This window comes from Gekko japonicus, unplaced genomic scaffold, assembly GCF_001447785.1.
Source record: "Gekko japonicus isolate JY-2015 unplaced genomic scaffold, Gekko_japonicus_V1.1 scaffold4184, whole genome shotgun sequence".
NCBI classification, from domain to species: domain Eukaryota; kingdom Metazoa; phylum Chordata; class Lepidosauria; order Squamata; family Gekkonidae; genus Gekko; species Gekko japonicus.
This window is the reverse complement of record NW_015171626.1, coordinates 18,773-33,611: the sequence shown is the minus strand read 5'-3', so window position 1 is coordinate 33,611 and position 14,839 is coordinate 18,773. Positions and strand designations below refer to the sequence as shown.

The following is a 14,839-nucleotide window of genomic DNA, read 5'->3' as shown; positions in this document are numbered from 1 at the left end:
CTCTGTCATCTGGAGATCAATTGTAACAGTGGGAGATCTCCAGGTCCCACCTGGAGATTGGCAACCCTAGGGGGAAGTCAGCTGCACAGCAGGGGGTTGAAGAGAATGGTTTGATGGCTGCTGGGCCAAGATTGGGAACAATAGTTTCCCAGGAGCCCCATCGTAAATGCACCAAACAATTCCTCAAGATTTTCCAAAACACTACTCTGTTTTGGGCTCCTGGGGAACTTTGAAGTAGCACCAAAGCTTTAAGATCTCTCCAGCTGTCACCTGGAGACTGGCAACAGCTTGTCTGGAGTGTGGGCAGTATGGCATTGTATCTGTCTGAGGTCCCCCTCTTCCTCCTCCTCCTCAGATCCCACCCTCAGCAGGCTTCATCCCTAAAATATCCTGGAAGTTTCCAACCTGGAGTTGTCAACCCTATGTCCTGGAGTTCCAACCTGGAGTTGGCAACCATCAGCCAACCTTTATCTGCTTCTCTGTCTTTACAAAAAACCCCCCCCACACACACACAGCCTCTGCTTAGGGAGCAGCTGACATCATTCTCCTCTCCCAACTGAAAATTGGGGGGGGTGAGTTTGAGGTGTGGAATGGAGTGTAGTCCAATCAGCTTCCATATGTACATGACCTTGGAACACTGGCCGGGACTGCACAAAGCAGCCAATGAACCCAGCCAGTGTCTTCCGAGTGGCAGTTTTTTCAGCCTAACACTAAAGGGGCCAATTTTAGAACTTTGGCACCCACTATTCTTTTATTATAAGGGAGAGATTTCCTTGTAAGCCGCCTTGGGTCCCTCCCCTTTGCAGGAAAGGTGGATTATAGATGTCCAAACAAATAAATGTTCCATATGCCTTAAGTGTTGAATAGAAAATTATGATTTCTTCTAACTTTTGATTCAAGGTAAGATCCTTGAGTTGTTGCCGGAAGATTCACTGAATCCAATGACCAGACTTGTTCTGGTGAATGCCATCTACTTTAAAGGCACCTGGGTAGAGCAGTTTAAAGAAGAGGATACAGAAGAGAAGCCTTTCAGACTCAATAAGGTAATCGTAGTGTACAGTTCTACCTTACCTTGTATCAACCATTTGTACAAGAAGGATTTTGAGGTGGTGATGTATTTTAGCAACCCTAAACCACATGAGCCCCAATCGTGCTCTAACCACACTAGAGAAAGGCATTTCTGGGGTGACTAATTTTCCATCACATCAAGAGCAACACCGTGAAGACTGATGGCATCCTTGTATGGATGTACATTCCCTCTGATGATCTTGTGTCAGTAGTTCCTGCTTGAGAAAGTGACATGTGAACGGAAGCCTCCTTTTCTACGCAGATCTCCTTGGCTGGATTGAGGCCACAAGTTTGCTGTTTTTTGCTGTTCTCCAAAATAAGTATCCCTCCCGCCATTTTCAATCTGTTTATGTTTTTAATCAACCAGACCAATATTTTGGTGAGTTAAAAATACTGTGCTGCCCTAGATTTCTGGTATATAACATTATCAGGGCATGCAAGAGGATAAGTGAAAAGGTTAAATCAAAATTGCTTGAACGATTACCTTTCATGACTCATCTCCTGTTCGATAACAAAAAACAGCTTCAAATATACTATAAATTATTCATATATGCTCTAAATCAGTCTTGCTTAACCTTTAAACCCACTAGGGTCCACCAAGTATATAACATTATCATCAACTGCCCTCCCAGGCTGCAAGTAAGAAATTGTCAGGACCCACAGTCAGACAACAGAGCACACGCTTCTTCAAAGGTTATACTTTATTACTAGCACTATGGTAGCATAGACACAGTCACTGTTAGGAATAACTACACCACAGAAAGCTGAGAGAGATATAGGGTATTCGAATGTACCCCCCACCACCACCTATGGGCCAATCGGCCTGACTCCTGCGGGTGGGAAAGAGGACCAAGGCAGTTAGAGCCGAGGCTGGGAAACGAAACTAGTCTCATGGTTAATTGATGGGAAGACACTACACAGGCCGGCTACAATGTCAGTGATAATGAGGGGGAGAAGCGAAAAGCGGCAGCAACTGGCACACAGGTCATGAAAGCGAACCCGGGCCCATAAACTATATGGCAGCATAGCTGACAGAAATCAGGGCTCAAAAGCAGCACTCCAGACTTTATGTGATGCGTGTACATGATAGTCAGAGATTAAGTTTAGTTTCATTTGAGTCCAGTAGCACCCTGTGAAAAAATGTAAGCATTTGTTCAACAAAATCTGGACACACGACTAAAACAGATAACGCCGAGGATCAGCATCCTATCTGAATTGTGTATATGCTTAAGACTTGTTGTCTAACTTTTATGAAAATGAGAGCTTTGGCATCTCTATAATATCTCCTGAAGAAGATTCATTTTTTGAAACGTTGGTAAAATAATCCGGAGACGACGTTGTACCTTGGTTTATAAATTCTATTAAGTTGTGTATCATATTGTAATGCTTCAGAGCACAATACATGTACAGCATTCCTTATAAGTCTTATGACTGTTGATTGCGGGTCAGACTATCATGACTGTTGGCTTTATATTTGTATATTTGTTTATCAGCATTTGTTCAACGACACCCTTTGTCTTCCGGCAGTCACCCCAACCTTTGATATTATGGTTGATTCCTGTGTGCCACTTTTTAAAAGCCAGAATCTGGGATTTTATCCTCAGGCTGGAGCGAGAAGTATAAAAGCACTTCACTTTGGTTGCTGACCAAAGGCCGCTGCAAGTGGGAAGGCAGAACTGGTTAAAATTCCAGATGTCCCCATTTGTAACCGCAAATTATGACTCCTCCCACAAGATTTGGAGATGGCCTGCTGTCAGGTCCCACCAAGAATCAATCGAGTCTCTTTCCAAGAAAGGGGTTACTTTATTGAAGCCATGAGTCACTGAACAAGGTCTCTGTTTAGAATAACAAGAGTCTACAGGGTTGAGTAGTATAAAGGAAATTCATAACAGATATAGCCAATGGTTATAATTCCCGCTCTCTTACAGGGAACAGTGTTACGCGCCAATTCTCTGGGAACTTAACGGCACGTCGTTATCACTACTAGCATTTCACACAGTTCCTGCTAATTAAAACAAAGCGCTGATCTCTCCTCTTCACCACCTGTGACCTTGGAGCAACAAGCGTTTCACTAACAAGCGAGATCATCCTTGCGTCTAGGCATGCGCATGAATCTCTAAGCAGACAGCCAACTAAAACAAACAAGAGAAACGAATTCGGAGGGGACACTGGCTGGAGGGGGGAGAAAAGTGTCAGAACATACACAGAGTGTAGCATACATTATAGCATATACAGGAAGCAATCAGAACCATTGGCAGCTTGCTGACACCTGCTAGGAACCTTGAAGATCACTGGGCACCATCTTGCCTTAGGCTGGAGGAACTTTCTCCATCTTCAGTGGTTCTGCCCTGAGAGGAAGAGTTAATGGCCATTGGAAGCTACAAAGCCTAACTTGTTTTACATATCTTGGGCAATATTGTTCCTGTCTGTGTGCACTCATAATTGTTCAGCCAGTGGCACACATACAATCCCTCCCCCATTTTTTCCATTCCTGCATTCAGAAGGAAAAGAAGACCGTGAAGATAATGTACATGAAAAAGAAGCTTCCTTTTAGGTACATCCCTGAATGCAAATGCCGTGTCCTGGAATTGCCTTACAAGGGGAAGGAACTTAGTATGGTTATCCTGTTGCCTGACGACATTGAAGATAACTCCACTGGCCTGGAACAGGTGAGCCCTTTCCCCCCTTAATATAATATATTCTACCTAAATACGGATATATCACAGATATGGGGGGAATGCTCCCTCTAAGCTGTGGAGTCTTGTGAGCAGAAATTCTTCTTTGTGAGCGACTGGCATGAAAGTTGTGAGCGAGCGATTGGGCTGCTGCATAAATCAGTTTGCTCTGGAGCCACCCTTCCTGAGGAAGCATGTGTGAGCCAGAGCTAAAAAACTGTGAGCTAGCTCACACTAACTCAGCTTAGAGGCAACATTTGATTTATACCCCACCCTTCGCTACCCAAAGGAGTCTCAGAGCGGCTTACAATCTACTTTCCCTTCCTCCCCCTCAAAATGGACACCCTATGAGGTAGGTGGGGCTGAGAGAGCTCTTTCGAGAACTGCTTGTGAGAGAACAGCTCTGAAAGGACTTGTGTCTGACCGAAGGTCACACCAGCAGCTGCATGTGGAGGAGTGGGGAAAAGCCCGATTCTCCCAAATTTGAGCTTAGAGGGAACAGTGTGTGTGGGGGGGGATGCTAGGGGGCAAGCCCTTAGGGTATTTTTAAAAAACTGAGAAATGTTGCGGGCAGGAACACGGGTACTCTTCAATGGGTCGGAACATTGCTTCATCTGGCACTACGGTTGTACTCTGAAGGCCAGGGGCTTGCGAATGACTCAGGGCGATTCTGCATTGGCTTTTCCCGCTGTTGTTTTACCAAACCTACGTTGGAACAGAAATTCCCCTCTGCCTTGCATGCTGCTTTCACGTCCTTTCATCATCGGGGTTTTTATGGTACCCTCCACACTGCTTTCACTTTCTTTGATCATTGGCAGGGCTCTTTTTGTAGCAGGAACTCCTTTGCATATTAGGCGACACCCCCCCTAATGTAGCCAATCCCCCAAGAGCTTACAGTAGCCCCTGTAAGAAGAGCTCTGTCAGCTCTTGGAGGATTGGCTACATTAGGGGTGTGTCACTCAGGGCTCTTTTTGTAGCAGGAACTCCTTTGCATATTAGGCGACACACCCCCTAATGTAGCCAATCCCCCAAGAGCTTAGAGTAGCCCCTGTAAGAAGAGCTCTGTGAGCTCTTGGAGGATTGGCTACATTAGGGGGGGGTGTTGCCTAATATGCAAAGGAGTTCCTGCTACAAAAAGAGCCCTGAATGGTTTTGTGGTACCTTCTGCATAGATTTATGGCCGTTCAGGGGTGACGTTGCAGTCAGTACACCGTTTCCCTGTGGTCTCTGAATGTGGTGTTGAGCCGCACCTTTTCCTCAGTGTTGAGAAAATGTGGAGCGGGTGCCAGAGGCAGAATCGCCCTCAGACAGAGGAGAGGACTCTCCGAATTCTGCCACTGAAGCCGCTTTTCACTGGAGGCTGAGGCTGAGCTATCACGCCTGAACGAGGATGCTCTGCCACTGAGCAGTAGCCTCTCTGATAGTGATCCCTTCACACTGGACCACAGAATGAGCCCCGTCTCGTCTCCATAATGATTTCACAGGCCCATCAGTGCTTTTATATTGCTAGGTAAAGTAAAGGTAAAGGTTTCCCTTGCTCGAAAGCCAGTCGAATCCGACTCCAGGGTTGCGGTGCTAATCTCCGTTTCAAAGCCGAAGAGCCAGCGCTGTCCGAAGATGTTTCCGTGGTCATGTGGCCTGCATGACTAAACACCCAAGGCGCACGGAACGCTGTTACCTTCCCACCGAAGTAGTCCCTATTTATCTACTTGCAATTTCTTGCTTTCAAACTGCTAGGTTGGCCGGAGCTGGGACCAGAGACGGGAGCTCACTCCGCCATGCGGCACACTCGGGTCTCGAACTGCTGAACTACCGACCTCCCACAGCCTGCAGTTCAGCGTCTTAACCACTTGAGCCACTGCAGCTAATTAATTAATATTAATATTAATATTGCTAATTAAATGTAAATGTTTGTCTCATGGCAATACTTCTGAATGATCTCTCTCTCCATAATTGTAGCTGGAGAAGGAGCTCACCTTTGCAAAGCTCCAAGAGTGGACGCAGGCAAGAGAGATGTCTTCCTCCCGTAAAGTTCACGTGCGTCTCCCTAAATTTAAGCTGGAAGAGACCTATGATCTTAAGTCGAGTCTATCAGCCTTGGGGCTACAGGATGTCTTCGACAGCCACAAGGCCGACCTGTCTGGGATGTCGGGATCCCGGGACCTCCATGTGTCCAAAATTGTCCACAAGTCGTTTATAGAAGTGAACGAAGAAGGCACAGAAGCTGCAGCAGCGACCGCTGGGATGATAATGTTGATGTGCATGCCTGTCGAAGAAGAGTTCAATGCGGACCACCCTTTTCTGTTCATCATCCGCCATAACCCGACGCAAAGTATGCTTTTCTTCGGAAGAGTTGCCTCTCCGTAAAAAGTAAAACAAATGGTGGAGCCGTATAGTAGAGTTCCCCAAACTAGTTATGCTTAGCTTGATTGAGGGAGAAGGGGAAGATCTTTTACTCGCTGTACAATCCTATGTGAAGGTACCCCGGTCTTAAGTCCACTGCTCTCACTGGCTGAGGTGGAAGTAAGTCTGCCTGGGATTGCATAGCAAAACACTGGATTTCGCTTCAGCTTGGATCCTCTTGTGCTTTCTCTTGCTGATTCTGTTAGGGCATTTTAACACTGGGTCACAGTCCTGTAGCCAGGGTTTTGTGGTTTGTGGGGCAAATTTTTTTTCTGGTGGGGCTGCCATTTTTTTTCCCAAATAAAAAATAAAATAGTGTCTGTAAATAACTACTTCCCTGTGCAGGGATCCCTCGAAGCTGTGGAGTCCTGTGAGCGAAAATTCTACTTTGTGAGCTCTTGGCATTAAAGTTGTGAGCGAGCGATTTGGCTGCTGCGTGAATTAGTTTTCTCTGGAGCCCTCTTTCCTGAGCTAAGACAAAAATCTGTGAGCCGGAGGCTAAAAAACTGTGAGCTAGCTCACACTAACTCAGCTTAGAGGGAACACTGTCCCTGTGTTCTCCCAGCCTCTCTTCCCCTCCCCCATTCATATAATTCTCTTCCTCCCCCCCCCGCAGACTTGAGGCTGCCATCGCAGTGCATCACTTTCTTTCTGTGGGTCCCCAGCCCTCTACCTCTATGTGCCCGGAGACTGTGTGCCCCTCTCATCCGCCTCCTCCTTTGCAGCGCCAGCCATCATACTTGGCCTCATACGACTTGATCTATGGCAGGAAACTAAGATTCCCCTTATACGTAAGGAGCTTATTTCTATATTATTGATGGCAGCCAAAACAGTGATAACTAGTAATTGGAAGAGTTCTACTCCTTTAACACTGCACCAATGGTACGTAAAGGTCTGGGAGTTTTACACTATGGAAAAGATAATGACATCTGTATCTCCAAACAATAGCTTTGCAGGGCATTCTTTGTTTTCTTCAAAATGGGTGAGCTTTATAGAAGCAACAATCGATAAATCTATAAATCTATTATCCCATTTTCCTCTATACCACAACGCTATAAAGAAATAATTGCAAATTTTTAGGTCACCTGATAGTTCCAATTCAGAACATTATAGTTTAGTTTAGTTTGCAGTAAACGTTAATTTAGTAGGATAATTGTTGTTGTTATGTTTAACTTGATTTTTTAGTTTATGTATCATTCCAGGCATGTATTGCAAATAGTAAACTAATTATTGTAACTGTGTTTCAAATTTGCATCAAGTTATATATACATTTTATTATAATGTTGAAAAATTATAAATAAAATATTAAAAAAAGAAAAGAAACTTGGCCCGGGATCCGAGCATGTGAGGAGGAGGAGGAGAAGTTGGCCGGTCCTGGCACAGGGGGCCCGGGTGTTGCCGCCGCAGAGAGCCTTGAGTTGGACAAGAGGCCTGGGCTGCCTGGCTGGGCCGGGGCTGCTGCCTCCATGTTCCAGCAGCCGTTGCTCAGCTTCAGCCCACAGCAAATGGCCGGTGTGCGTGAGACGCTGGAGGAGAACGGTGACGTGGAGCACCTGGCGCTGGCAGCATGCAGCCAGAGAGTACTCACCTTTTGGAAATGTTTTAAAAATGAAGACAATCTTGTGGGGCTACCCCTTTAAGGGAGGGGGCACAGCCCCCAGTAGCCCCACTGTAGCTATGGGGCAGTGGTGTCGCGCAGCCTTTGCGGTGGATGTTTCCTGTAAAATGGAGTCAGGCATTAATTGCTTTAAATGGAGACAGCCTCTGGAAAGGGTGTTGCCACAAAGCTGGACATGAAAAAATGGGGGGCAGTTGTTCAATGGTAGTCTTTCCATAGAGCTGGCTGTTGTTATACTGTGGTGCAGTTTCACCTGCTTCACCTGGTGGTGTTAATATGTGTGTGGGGGGGTAGCGTCTATCATGCAGGGCTCTTTTTGTAGAAAAAGCCCAGCAGGAACTCCTTAGCATAATAGGCCACACCCAACAGCAGGAACTCATTAGCACATTGGGCCACACCTCTGACAGTGCAATTCATTAGCATATTAGGACACACCCCCATGTTACCAGAAGTGTGCTCATCCAGCCACACCTACCTTTTGCTTCTTATTCTGTTTACCTTGTTTGTTGTCCAAACCCAGAGCTTTTTTTGTAGCAGGAGCTCCTTTGCATGTTAGGCCACACACCCCTAATGTAGCCAATCCTAATGAGTTTCTGCTGTTGGGTGTGGCCTGTTATGCTAATGAGTTCCTGCTGGGTGTGGCCAACTTGGGAGCCAGCCGGAACTCCGTTCCTGTGCGTTCCTGCCCAAAAATAGCCCTGCGCCTATGTGTTGTAGAAGGGAGTTCTTCATGGTATCTGTGCAGGGATTTTCCTGACTTTTGCAGAGCATGGTTTCCTTCTGTGATCTGCCTGTTGGTTTCCGTGTGTGTTAAGATCAGGGCTGCCGGTCTGCCTTCTAGCGCTGGTGTACCGTGGAGGTGCAGGAGCACAAGGCATCTTGTAGCCCATGGGTCCACATCTGGCTTGACATGTTGCTTAAATACAAGGTTTCCCCTGGCCTAGAGCACAGGTCTAAACTCCAGTATAATGGCATTGTTCCATAGCTACAGTTCTGTCCATTGCCCAGTTTCACAGTTCAGCTATGCAGTCAAGTTTAAGAGTCTTTAAAAACACTTTATAAAGCGTCGGCTTGGCAACACGGGCTGAAGAACTTTTGAGGGAAGACTCCTTAGGGTCAGGTTTGGAAATGACTGAAAATGTTGTGGTCTAGTCCAAGAAGGGCAGGGTCTGGGGAGGGGAGGGGAGGGGAGAGGTCTCAGCCAAACACAGCGCCATTCGGTCCACTCTCCAAAGCAGTCCTTTTCTCTGGGGGGACAAATCTGTCGTCCGGAGTTTATCTGTGATTCTGAGCGATCTCCATGCCCCACCGGGAGGTTGGCAACCATAGGCCCGGCAGTAAGCTCTGGGTGACTCGGTAGCACCTGACTTTCATGACTGAACTAAGCCTGGCTGCTTGCTACAGTTCCAACGCAAGGCACCCTATGAAAGCCAGTGTAGTGTAACAGTTAGAGCTCAGGGCGGCTGGCATAAAATGCATATAAATACATTTAAAACCAATCACAAACAACAGAATCATAGAATAACATAACCTGTCATTTAAAAAATCCTAAAATGCTGGAACAATATCTAATAAAGTGCGAGAATGGCGATACAATCTTGACGGTATTCTCATCAGCTCACTTTGTTCCAACTTATTCGTGCAGCGGACGCAGGCTGTAGGTGGTAAGGCCATGGCACAGAGACGCTCCTCGATGTTTAATGTGGCTCAGTCAAAAGCAGGGCTATTTTTGGGCAGGAACGCACAGGAACGGAGTTCCGGCTGGCTCCCAAGTTGGCCAAGCCCAGCAGGAACTCATTAGGATAATAGGCCACACCCAACAGCAGAAACTCATTAGGATTGGCTACATTAGGAGTGTGTGGCCTAACATGCAAAGGAGTTCCTGCTACAATAAAGCCCTGGGTTTTGACAACAAACAAGGTAAACAATAAGAAGGGAAAGGTGGGTGTGGCTGGATAACCGCACTTCTGGTAACATGGGGGTGCGGCCTAACGTGCTAATGAGCTGTGCTGTCAGGGGTGTGGCCCAATATGCTAATGAGTTTCTGCTGTTGGGTGTGGCCTATTACGCTAATGAGTTCCTGCTGGTCTTTTTCTACCAAAAGAGCCCTGGTCAAAAGCCTGGTGGAAGAGCTCTGTCTTGCAGGCCCTGCGGAACTGTACAAGTTCCCGCAGGGCCCTGATCTCTTCTGGGAGCTCATTCCACCAGTACGGAACCGCCAGCGAGAAGGCCCTGGCCCTAGTTATAGCCAACCCAGGGTCCTTGGGGCCCGGGAGGGCCAATTAGTTTTGGGAACCTGAGCGCAGTGCTCTCTGGGGAACATGTGGGGAAAGGACATCCCTTAGGTATGCCAGACCTTGACCATAAAGGACTTTAAAGAGCATCGGCACCTTGAAACGAATCTGGTATCCTATTGGCAGCTCAGAGTGGGGTCTGGGAGACCCAGGTTTGAATACCCATTTTGCTATGGAAGCTCATTGGGTTGTTGGGAGGATTAAAAAGAAGGAGGGGAGAGTAATGTCAGCTGTGGGGAAGGTGGGGTGTAATGGAATAAATAATAAATGTCGCTAAAGATGGGAGGCAGGAAAAAAGGTAGGTTGCTGACTTGTTGAGAAGGTGAGAATGAGGCAGGGAAAGGGGAGAGGATATGGGGGTTTCCAGGAGGAAGGACAGAGGAAGTTGTGCAGGGAGGGAGATACAGGGGAAGGTGAGGTTGTAGCCCAAAGGTGCTGCTTTACTCACGGGTAGTCCTAGCAGCAGGGGCACCCCACTATTGGCCTGACCCAAAACTGTCAGGTTAGAACGGATAAGAGGAAGTACTTCTTCACCCAAAGAGTGATTAACACATGGAATTCACTGCCACAGGAAGTGGTGGCGGCTACAAGCATGGACGGCTTCAAAAGGGAATTAGATAGGCATATGGAGCAGAGGTCCATCAGTGGCTATTAGCCACAAGATATAGATAGGGACTCTGGGGCAAGGGATTCTCTGTCATCTTGGTGCTTGGGGGGGGGTCAACAGTGGGAGGGCTTCAAATGTCCTGGCCCCACTGGTGGACCTCCTGATGGCACCTGGTATTTCTGGCCACTGTGTGACACAGAGGGTTGGACTGGATGGGCCTTTGGCCTGATCCAACATTGGCGTCTCTTATGTTCTTATGTTCCCCCAAAAGTCAAGCTCTCAACTTGAACCTCAAAGTCAGCGTGTGAGCACTCTGCAAAAAGGGGATTTCGTGTTCAGGCTTTCATACAAGGCAGCCATCACCTCGTCTCCATGCCCCCCTGCACGTCTGGGCCGGTTGTATCACCCATAACTGACCCCTCTATGCACTATTAATCACCTCTGCTTTCTTAGTTCTGTACTGCTTTCTCTTTTTGAATGTTTAGTGTGCTTGCAATTAGGGAAATACTTTAATAAAAACTATTTAATATACTCTTCAAATCTGGAGTCTTCCTACTGTACCGGACCTTGGCATAAACAGGTGTACAGGTCACTTGTACCTTTCTGGCCTTGCCTGCTGCCTAGCTAATTTCCCCAAACAACAAGGCAGGCCATTGGCAGTAACAAGGTGCCACCCCACAAGACCTTGAGTGTTCCCTACCATGCAAGTGGGCCTGGCCCAGGGGCTGGCACCCCACAATTGGGCCACAGTGTTCCTTGGTAAAGACTGCTGGAGATGCGGAACTTAAGACAGAGGAGCAGATAAAGATAGGTTGGCCGTTGGGTGGGAATGAGATAGGGTTACCAACCCAATCCAGGTTAGGAAATATCCCTGAGGATATCAGAGCCCTGCAGAATTTATTACAATTTCGCAGGACCTGCAAAACAGAGCTCCTCCACCGGGCATTCTACCGAGGAGCTGGACTTAATAGTTCAATATAGACTTAAAAGCCTACACCCAGGAATCCATCATTGGCTGCCTGTACTGTGCCTTTACTAATTATATTATGAGCCTGGACAGCGGTTTTATAGCTACTGCTGGCTGATTGCCCACTAGGGTTAATATTAAAACTGTGTTCTCACCATCCCATATGCAGCATTGTATATGTAGCACCTTATAAATGTTTTATGATTTTAATCTGTTTTAACTTTTAACGTAAGCTGCCCTGATCTTGCTTCAGCAGGGAGGGCGGGGTATAAATCTAATTAATTAATTAATTAATTAAATATTTGGCGATTTGGGGTGGGGTGGATCCTGGGGAGAGTAGGGTTTGAGGAAAGGAGGGACCTCAGATGGGTATAATGCTATAGACTCCAACTTCTAAAGTAGCCATTTCCTTCATGGAAACTTGGGTTGCCAACTTCCAGGTAGGGGCTGAAGATCAGCTGGAATTACAACTGAACATAAGAAGATAAGAGAAGCCATGTTGGATCAGGCCAATGGCCCATCCAGCCCAACACTCTGTGTCACACAGTGGCCAAGCCCAAGTGCCATCGGGAGGTCCAGCAGTGGGGTCAGAACTCTAGAAGCCCTCCCACTGTTACCCTCCAACCACTAACAGCAACTGACCACACCATGCTTTTGCCACTGTGCCTTCAGTATCGGCTCATGACCCCAGCTAATCTTTTCACAAGTCTTCCTGAACTGAATTGTGAAAGCACTTCAATATCCAGAACACTCACCTGGTCTCACCCAGAAGGCAAGCTCATATACACCAAACGCCCTCATCTTAGAGTGCTCACCCCCAATTCTGCCTCTGTTTGGCTGTTTACTTAAATGCTGGAGGTCAGGCTAAAGTCATACCTATACGACAGCAAACCTCTGAACTGGAAACAGCAGCAAGTGGCTTTCGTTTTGAAATCGCAGAGGTTTTCTTCCCAACACCCTGAAGACAAATTGATTTAAGGCAGCTATACCTCCTCAGTCTTTTTGGATATGTCCTGGTTTCTCGTAGTTTTGACCCACAACTACATACTGGATCAGGGGGCACCCACAGGAAGAAAAAGTCCAACTGCCTCCCTGCAGAAAAGCACTTCTATTTTGAAGCAGCTGGTCTACCAGCAGATGGTGTTGTCTGGACTTGCAGTTGTTGCTGGGAGGCGGGGGGGGGGGACGGATGGGACCCTTAAGAAATGTTCAAGTGCTGAGGTGAACGGACTTGCCATTTGGCACATCATTCACCAAGACAAGTAAAATCTGGGCATACTCTGTAAACCAATATTTGCATTCATACTGGCCGGTCATGCATTGTTTTCCTTCTAAGTTGAAGCGCATGTGTGACATACAGCTAACTGCAGATGCATTATACTGGTCTGGGAACCTTGCTTGACGGGGTTCCAAAAGAATTCTGTTGTTGACTTGAGGGAGTGGCAGGTTAGAGTGCCAGTTAAGAAGGAAGGTGCGGGGAATAGAGGGAAAAGGAGGAGAGTGAAGGATTGAGGAGGATCCTGAAAGAGAGAAATGGAACAGCTCCTAGGAGGGTGGGGAGATCCCTATCAAGTATTAAAGAAGGAAAATTGGAACTTGCCGTGTATCTATCTAAGGAGTGATAGCCAAGTGATCTCTCTCAACGGTTACAAATACCTGGAGGAATTTCAGACAGACGATATATTCTGGAAGAGGAAGGTTCCCAAGCGGTTTCTGGTCTGTCATTTCAGACAGAACCATTTTAGAACCGGTTCCCTATCGGAATATATTTGTAATTTCAGACACAAACGCTTCTGTCCCGTTTAGGAAACAGGGCTGAAGCGTTTTACCTGTCAACCGCTTCCAAGTAGTCTTCAGTTTCCTCTCCCGGTTCCGATGCGCTTTTTCCTGCCGTTTTTCGCCTGCGCGGGTGATGTCCGGCTTTTTAAAAAAACGTTCGCTTTATAGCATTATAGCGCTATAACGCTAATGGAACAGCATTATATCGACCCCATTGGAATGCCTGGAGTGTTTTGTTATAGTGCTATAGCGCTATAAAGCGAACGTCCCCCCCCCCCAAAAAAAAAGTCGGAGATCGCCTGCACAGGCGAAAAATGGCAGGGAAAAAGCGGGAAAAAGCGGTGCAGTCTGAAATGGCAAACCGCTTCAGATCCAGCTCTTTACCGGAAGAGGAAAGCCATGTGTGAAATGGCAGCCCTATACCGGTTTACTCCACGACGGATCAAAAACGGCTTCAAAACGGGTTAAAAAGGGTAATGTGAAATTCCTCCTGTAGAACAAAACAGCTACATTTTTGCAACTTATCTGTTGTATGTAGTTATACAAGGTTTCCCTCATTACTGTTGCCTTTTCACTTTTGCCAAGTTTAAAACTCCGACAGTTTGACTTGACCATACTGAAACAAAACAGATTAGGTGTTGTGAATTCATATCAGCCTTGTTACGTGTCATATTCAGGCAAATTTCTCCTTATATATAATTGAGTAAGAACATTCTATATGAACATTCTAAATTTGGCCCCTTTAGTGTATGGACGCTTGAACTGTCAGTCAGAAGACGCTGGCTGGGTTGACTGGCTGCTTTGTGCAGTCCCGCCCAGCGTTTCAAGGTCTTTTGCATATGGAAGCTGATTGGACTTCACTGCATTCCACACCTCAAACTCACCCCCCTCCCCGCAAGGCAGTTGGAATGTCAGTTGCATATGGGAGCGGTGGCGCACGCAGTAAAACACCTGCTTTAGTAACATCACTCGGGCAGCCACTATGGCTGTTTGAGTACCACCGCGGTCGAGGTGAGCTCTCGACCTTTATCCCAGCTCCCGCCCACCCAGCGGTTCGAAAAGCAATTAGTTGCAAGTAGATAAATGGGTACCCACCCTTAGTAGGGTGGGGGGCACCCTGCCTGACGTCGGATGGTCGGCGGCGACGGCGGCGAACGAGAACTCAGCTCGGCTCGGAGATCGGAGGTGGCGTGGCGAGATGGCGGCGGCGAAAACAGCAGCAGCAGCAGCAGCAAGCTACAGCAATCGCCATGGCGACATGGCGACCCCTGGTGGCCAGGAGAGAGGAAAACATCCAGACGGCTGCTGAGACGGGGCACGTTGATAACGTCAGATGCTGGCTCAGCGGAGCCAGAAGGACGTGGCTGGGACCAGCAGAAGACGCGAGTCGTGCACCCCACAGGAAGAACTATCCGGAACGAACAGAAT

The 14,839-nt window shown here is 47.3% G+C and overlaps 1 protein-coding gene across 1 annotated transcript in view; it reads left to right on the top strand.

Annotated features, from left to right (window-relative positions):
* Positions 1-6,518, top strand: part of LOC107117793 (leukocyte elastase inhibitor-like) — a 19,259-nt gene extending 12,741 nt beyond the window's left edge. The window contains exons 5-7 of the mRNA XM_015419958.1: positions 901-1,043; positions 3,570-3,737; positions 5,703-6,518. Coding sequence (XP_015275444.1) covers positions 901-1,043; positions 3,570-3,737; positions 5,703-6,110 — 719 coding nt within the window. The 3' untranslated portion in view covers positions 6,111-6,518. The remainder of the gene's footprint in view (positions 1-900; positions 1,044-3,569; positions 3,738-5,702) is intronic.
* The last annotated feature ends 8,321 nt before the right edge of the window (positions 6,519-14,839 follow it).